The sequence below is a fragment of the Camelina sativa genome, chromosome 3 (genome assembly GCF_030686135.1).
Source record: "Camelina sativa cultivar CO46 ecotype springtype chromosome 3, ASM3068613v1".
NCBI classification, from domain to species: Eukaryota; Viridiplantae; Streptophyta; class Magnoliopsida; order Brassicales; family Brassicaceae; genus Camelina; species Camelina sativa.
Window position 1 is genome coordinate 6,456,271 of NC_141882.1, and position 7,454 is coordinate 6,463,724.

Consider the following 7,454-nt stretch of genomic DNA (forward strand, 5'->3'; position numbering starts at 1 on the left):
TGTATTCTGCACCCACGAAGATCGAAAGTGCCATGTTTCAGTAAGCCAGAGGATAATGGAGCTATGAGAAGCTCCAAACAGTCCATCACACGATCCGGAAAAAAAGAGAGCTCGTTGCCCAAAGAAGTATAACCAAATAAACGGTAATTGCACTTCAAAAAGAACAAGTGACAAATATACTAACGAGATTCAGAAAATACATACAATAAAAGTTTATTATATTATATAATTAAAAAATGTTCAATAATACAGCATAAGCTTTGGTTAATAAATAAAAAAAACCCAAGGGTATGTATGAAAAGACCTGTAATGTACAACAAAAAAAGTTGGAAACCGTTTTGGCTTTTTTTGTTTTTTTCTGTGGTTTTGACATGAAACAGTACGTGCATCACAGTGTTATCATTGAGGACTAGAGAAATCCATCTGATTCAGGAAGCGGCTACAAATTTCTCCCAAGTGCCGTATTTTGAGCTAAAAGTTCCACCACCAAATTGCTGTGCGTACTCACAGATCACAGCCCGAGCACAAGCGTCCCATGTCTTGGCTATGTCTTTGAGCGACATTGGCTGTGACAAACTTCTTAGCAATATGTTGAACCTTGCCATAGCTTTGGACGAGAGGTCCTCGTTCTCTTTGCTGTTCAAGAAACCAGATCACGTTTAATAAGATGATGCAGTTTCTTATAAAAGGTTTCTTGAGACATAAACATATATATGAATTTGAAGAAGATTTTAACTAATATGGTAAAAGTTTGCTTGACTCGGTATGTTTCTGTTTACTTGAGACTAGAGGATCTTGCTTGTACCTGATTTCGACCGGGAGTTTATCCAGAAGAGATGGAGAGCCGTTAGGGTAGCTACAAGGGACCAGTAGACGTAATGGTTGAATAGGAGACTGTAATAGAAGAACAAAAGAGATTTTATTAAAGGATAATGAAATCATATTTCACAAAATGTTCACGAGATGACCATGCTTACCATTTGTGTTGATGAGAGATGAGCCTTCAAGGCTGGGCTGAGAGAAACAGCTATAAACGAGAATCTAACTGTTGTTCCTTCACACCCTTTGCTTAATATTGCTCCCTCACTATGATCAGTAGCATCTTCATCATCACTAATCTCAACAACTGTATCTATCAGCCGCTGGTTTATTTCCTTAATTTCCTCCAAAAGGGCATGTTCCATCTGCAGTTCAAAATCGACTCTTCAAAATAAGAAAATCGAGCCCTTGAAAATATAGTGATGTATTGTGAGAGATTTTGATTAACATAGTGATGTTTTGTTGTTAATTCTCTCAGGTTTGTGAATTTTTGGGGTTCTACGGGTGTAATGGAGAACAGTATGGTGAATACGGAGACATCAAAGGTTGTTAAAGTGATGATGAGCAGTGGTGATGCTTTTGTTGATAAAAGAGTTGTTTTTCAGAATGGTGTTGCTGCTGCTGCTGGTTGTTGATTCCTGAAAGAATTAACAACTCCTTTATCAACAAAAGCATCACCACTGCTCACTTTAACAACCTTTGATGGCTCCGTATTCACCACACTGTTCTCCATTACACCCATAGAAACCCAAAAAATCACAAACCTGAGAGAATTAACAACAAAACATCACTATTTTAATCAAAATCTCTCACAATACATCACTATATTATACATCACTCTTCACTAAGGGAAGTCTAGCTGAAAAACATACCTCAGTTCTTGCCTTCTTTCTATCAGAAGTTGCAGTAGATTCCAGGTCTGATGTTTCTGAACCAGTAAACTGCTTGTAGTTATCACCAAAACTTCCTCCCAGTGAACCAACGCTCAGTGGCATTGCAGTTGTGTGACGCTTCATTTTCTTCGTCGCCATCATTCCCTCTTGCGTCATGAAGTTTCTTGCTTGAAGACGACACTTAGTCATTGCAACCAAGTCTTCGCCAACTGAAGCTCTCGAACCGTTTCCTGGGGCTGAACCAGCTATCCTATCAACCATGCTTACAACCGATCCAATGTCACTTACTGCAGAAGAAAGTGCTTGTGGCGAGGCGGACTTCACCTGAAAACAACAGAAAGCATACATCATAATCAGAAAAACACTTCTGCTACAAAAGCCATCCTGATGCAATACCCTTCAAAATTAGTAATGTTACTTACAGCTCTAATAAGGCGTTCAATAGGCAGCTCAGTAGCACTTGGTTTTCCAGATGTACTTATCAACGGATTTAAAACACTTCCATCAGGACTAGTAAACTCCTGAAGGAGGGGAGAGGCAGAGATCCCTGGAGTGCCAATTGCAAGGGATTGAACTACGCCTTGCAAGCCAGTTGCTTGTTGGCGCGCAAGATTTCCCATTGACAACGACGAAGTACCAGAAGGTTTCTCAGAGTCAACTTGCATAGGGGACGGAGCCAAGGGGGTTGAAAGAGATGGGATAACAAAAGGGGAGTTTGCAGGTTGCAATGGAGTTCCCATCTTGTTGACAGTTGACAGATTTTTCTGGTCCACCTGAGGAGACAAATGTTGTTGTGACATTTGAGGAGATGCACCTTGAAGAAGTTGAGGCGACGAAACAGCTCCTGGTTTTAACTGTTGAAGAGGATAAGTGGCACGCTGTCCCTGCAGAGAATGTTGCTGAAACATCCCACGACTGACATTCATCCCTTGCCTCGATGTCAAATCATTCATATCATTCATCTGTTGTAATTGTACCGCTTGCTGTCTTGCCTGCAACTGTTGCTGTTGCTGTCTCGCTTGCAACTGTTGCTGTTGCTGTTGCATTTGGCGCTGTTGAAATTGCTGTTTGATTTGCTGCGTCATTTGTTGGTCTTGCTGTTGCTTCATGTGCTGATGCTGAAGCATACTGGAACTTAACTGGGGTTGATTAATATTAGACTGCAGTGTACTTAACCCACTTTGACCCGAGGCAGAACTGTTATTTAGTTGCTGAGAAGTATTTTGTTGCATTGATCCCATGGCAACCTGCTGGCCATTATTCAATGCATTACCTTGGCCAGATTCTAAACTAGAAGCCGGTATGGAACTAGGAATGTTCTGCTGTGGAGCTGAAACTGCAGGACGAGATGACAGAACATTATTCTGCATATTTGGCAAACTACTCTGTTGTGCCCTTGGCCCAGCTCCCTGCATGCTCATTGCTTGCATCTGCGGATTTGTTTGATTATCATGAGATTGATCTTGAACTGTCTGAGATTGCGGTTGCTGCATTGGCTGCATCTGAGATTGCGGAAGCTGCCCTTGCTGTACTGGCTTCCTCGGCCTATGCATATTTAAGAAACCTATAATCTGCTTCTCATAATAAGGCACCTTATCCTTCAATGCGGGCATGATATTGCTCTTTGGAACAGATAGAAATTGTATCATGCGCTCCAACATTGTCTTGAACTGTTTCAATTTCTCAAACTGATCTGATCTTTGTTGCTGTGGAATAGAATCCTGCTCCAGAGAAAACTGAACTAAATCAATAAAATAAGATACAAGATACAGACCACAATCTATGTAGATATTGAAGAGTTAACTTTCTATATAACAATCTTTTAGAATAAGAGTCTTAAGAATCCAAAGTTGTATGACTTTCTACTATAATAACGAAAATAACTCATAGATGTAAGCTACAACCTCAATCTATGTAGATATTGAAGAGTTAACTTTCTATATAACAATCTTTTAGAATAAGAGTCTCAAGAATCCAAAGTTGTATGACTTTCTACTATAATAACGAAAATAACTCATAGATGTAAGCTACAACCTCTATAGGTTTGGGAAGGAACATAAATATCAGCAGGTAAATTTTCTAATACACAGTATGTTAAGAATACGAGTCTCAGCGGCCTCTTTTTTGTAACAATACTCCAAATATATTTCGCAATAACGAACTGATCTTGCATTGAATTTGTAAAACTCCTCAAAATGCTTACTACTGTTCCAGAGGAGATACACTTGCAAACTATATTCCAAGTAAAAAAAAGAATATTATAACCTACTTGCTGCAACTTGGATGCAACTCTCTGGTAGATTTCATTCAGATCTGGTAAGTACGCCTCTTTCAGGGCTTGGATCTGCAAAGACAAGTAGTCATATGATTAGTCATCCTGGTGATATCTATGTAAAATCGCCTGCCTTATTGCATTTATCTTGAAGATTTAGTACGTGTAGCCAGAATTGGTAAATATATAACACACTTAAAAAATAGAGAACAACCTTTTGAAAAACCTCCTCTTGCCAATCAACCCCATTTGCACTTTCCGTCTGTGCTGTCGAATCCAGCGACGCTAAGAATTATAAAAACGGTTGTTCAACATCAGAATCTGCTGAGAGATTAGGTAAAATATTAGAACCTAATGTATTTAATAGGATGCAAAAGCATACATGATGGCATCTCCGGGAGGGTTCTTTGGGTTTGATATAGTTGTCTCTGTTGGTCCACAACATTTTGAGGTGGAAGCAGAGAACCTGTGACTTGGCCTGAAGCTTGGAGCCTTTGTTGCACATCCTGTTGTAGTAGATTAGGTTGTTGTTGCAACCCTAGCTGCTGATGATGCGACTGAAGCTGGGGCATCATCTGCTGTTGGGATGGCTGATTTTGTGACTGTTGGCCCTGAGAAGAAAACAAGCCATGGCCAGCCTGATGTGTTCGTTGCATCCCACCCGTTGATTGTGATAACATATGCACCGCGTGCTGGTTATTCTGCAAACTTGAGTTGCCAACCTGGGAATTGAGCATCTGTTGTTGTGGTTGCTGCAATCCTGCAACATTTCCTTGAGTGCCCAGTGGTTGCTGATGCGTTGCCTGAAGGCTGTTTTGTTGAGACATCAACTGTTGCTGGGCCGGTGGCTGCTGCTTCTGCTGCTGCTGTGGCTGCTGCTGTGACTGCTGCTGTTGTATGTTCATAACATTATTTTGTTGGTTTAGTAACCTTTGCTGATGTTGCTGCTGCATATCCCCAACAACATGCTGCCCCATCATCTGCTTCTGTTGGATACCTGAGCTATTAGCAGCTTGTTGCCGCATCATTTGTGTTTGCTGCTGTTGTAGAGGAGAAATTGATTGCTGCGGCAATGACGTTTGCTGCTGATGGATGCCAGACGCTTGTTGTGATTGTGGATGTGGCCTTAACATTGACGATTGATGCTGACGCAACATAGATTGTGTCGTCTGCTGAGCAGATAATTGCGGACTTGATTGCTGATTTGTGTGGAGACCCTGGAGAGGGGCTGAGTTCACAGTGGATGGCTGCGTAGCAGATGTTGGAACACCAGGCTGTTGAGACGAATGCAATTGATTAGGCTGCAGCACATTTTGTTGCTGTTGTTGCATGTGTGATGGCAAAAGCGAATTGGGATTGGGAACATTCCCTGACTGGAAATTCTGCTTGAGAAGTTGCTGCTGTAGCTGCTGCTGATAAAGATACTGTGCATTCTGTGGCTGCTGTTGTTGCTGTGAAGACATACCATGTGGCCTGCCCAGCATCTGCCTTTGGGGTCCTGAAAACATGTTCGAGGAAAGGCCATGCTGCCCAGATGAATCTTGCAACATTCCAGCTACATTTTGCATATTTGAATTCTGGTTTACAACGCTTGTGACGTTGTTATTGGTTATGGAAGAAGCCGGCGGCATGGAAGATGGTAAAGCAGTAGAGCCCGTCATTCCAGAGGCGGTATTATTCTGCATGGTTTGGGACATCAACGGCTGAGGTGCTTGAGATTGATTGGTTGGCAACGATCCTGGAAGAAGGATACCTTGATTGGTGGGTACTATTCAAGGAAAAGTTTAAAAAGCACCAGGTTAGAGGAACAATTATCCATAAAACCAGATAAACAGACTAAAACAATACATCTGTGAGAATTGTGATTACTCGAATCCATGGATGTTCCATTATTAGCGGCAGGGATAGATGAGGAAGAACCAGCTGCATTTTGCGATTTAGTCTCCATAGTTAGCATCTTCATGGATATTTTCCGAAGGTAATCAGTCTGAAAGCCGATAGAAAAGAGACTATCAGGAAGATATACATGGATTTCTATACGGCTACCAAAAAGATAGGTTCGGTTTTCATATTCACCAAACTAACCAAACAAAATTATATGTTCAGGGGACGTTTAATAACCTGATTAACAGCACCGCTGAAAATTTTCTCCTCAAATCTGGCTGCAATTCTCCTGAGCTCGTTGATTCCCTCTGGTCCAGAAAATGGAAGGTGCTTCTTTAGTGTTTCCATTCTGCGCCAGTGCCAAGTAAATAAGTAAAAACAGAACTACTGGTCAAGGAACCACGATAACCTTCTATTTCTCTAGTATTAAACTTTGCAGACTCTATTGGTATATATTAAACTTACATCTTGTTGACAATCTTCTGACGTGAATCAGGTGGCAATTGAGTTCTCCAGTCACCAGTGTCCAGGTCTCCGTTTGGAAGAGAAGGCCTCCAATTGTTATTATCCATCAAGGTTCCTTCTGTTTACAAGCCATGAAGAGCGAAGTATCAATAATAAGTAGACAGAAAAAACCAAAAAACATGACAATTAACAAAGGGATTGTCTTAAATCAACAGGAAACCAATGACCACAGAACAGGGGATTAAGATTATTAGCACTGAGAATTTCGTGATGATCAGCCAAATTCTCACTTTTACCAGTAAAAACCTCTTTTTTATCTTATGTTCCTAGCACAAAAAGCCATAAACTTCAACCTCAAATAGAACCCAGGGAACCATATAAGCAAACTTTATCACACCAACAAAGTTCATCTATTATCCCAATTATAATCACCAACACCCATCAGCTACAAAGGGCTATACTTTATCGTCTCTAAAAACAAGGGTTAAGCAAAACAAACAAAGCAAAACGGGATTCGAACATGTCACCTCAAATTCAGAAGCTATCACGAAGAGATTTCGCGTATGACGGCCAAGGTTGCTGCAACGATTAGGGTTTGATCCGAGGAAATTAGCGGATAAAAAAAAAAGAGGGGAAATCAGAACTAGATTAGGGTTTAGTTTGATCGAGAGACGGATGAACAAGAAAATAGGATCTTTTGGGCAAGACAAAGAGGAAAACCATAAATAATCTGCTGCCAATTGTGTCCTAGCAGGTCGCTTATATAACATAACAAGAGATTTCTTACCTTTTTTTTTTTTTTCCTTCTTTTCTTTCTAACTATTGCAAATTACAAATTTGAGGTGACAAAATAAAAATATGTATTTAAATATATAAAATTACCAAATCTTATATTACATAACCCGCTAAATTATAAATTTACTAGATTATGTGATAATATAATGTTTACGAAAATAAAATTATAACTTTCATTTACCAAAAGATAGTCATAATAAAATGTATTAAAGAAATTTTACTTTAAAATATACTCTATGATCTACTAAAATTTAATTTTATTTATCGGATAATGTTTCATTTTATGTATGATAGGTAAACAAAAAATCAACTATAAATTTATATTA

At 39.8% G+C, this 7,454-nt stretch overlaps 1 protein-coding gene across 2 annotated transcripts; it reads right to left on the reverse strand.

Annotated features, from left to right (window-relative positions):
* Positions 1-197: 197 nt before the first annotated feature.
* Positions 198-7,166, reverse strand: LOC104774516 (mediator of RNA polymerase II transcription subunit 15a). Of its 2 annotated transcripts, none has more exons than XM_087508540.1 (12): positions 6,861-7,166; positions 6,334-6,451; positions 6,106-6,217; positions 5,854-5,971; positions 4,367-5,752; positions 4,199-4,269; positions 3,982-4,056; positions 2,135-3,433; positions 1,692-2,036; positions 978-1,184; positions 806-894; positions 198-636 (listed from the first exon to the last, which is right to left on the reverse strand). In XM_087508540.1, exons 2-12 carry the CDS (start codon positions 6,438-6,440, stop codon positions 429-431), a joined length of 4,017 nt encoding a protein of 1,338 aa, XP_087364666.1. In that variant the 5' UTR covers positions 6,441-6,451; positions 6,861-7,166; the 3' UTR covers positions 198-428. The 2 variants fall into 2 exon arrangements, with proteins under 2 accessions (XP_087364666.1, XP_087364665.1); XM_087508539.1 differs by having other exon boundaries at positions 2,135-3,448; positions 6,861-7,143.
* Between the last annotated feature and the right edge of the window lie 288 nt (positions 7,167-7,454).

Coding starts and splice junctions, on each gene's coding strand:
- LOC104774516 (XM_087508539.1), bottom strand. CDS start 6,440: ATGGATAATAACAATTGGAGGCCTTCTCTTCCAAACGGAGACCTGGAC. Junction 6,218..6,333: donor CAGAAGATTGTCAACAAGAT/GTAAGTTTAATA, acceptor GCACTGGCGCAG/AATGGAAACACTAAAGAAGC. Junction 637..805: donor AAACTCCCGGTCGAAATCAG/GTACAAGCAAGA, acceptor TTTCTTGAACAG/CAAAGAGAACGAGGACCTCT.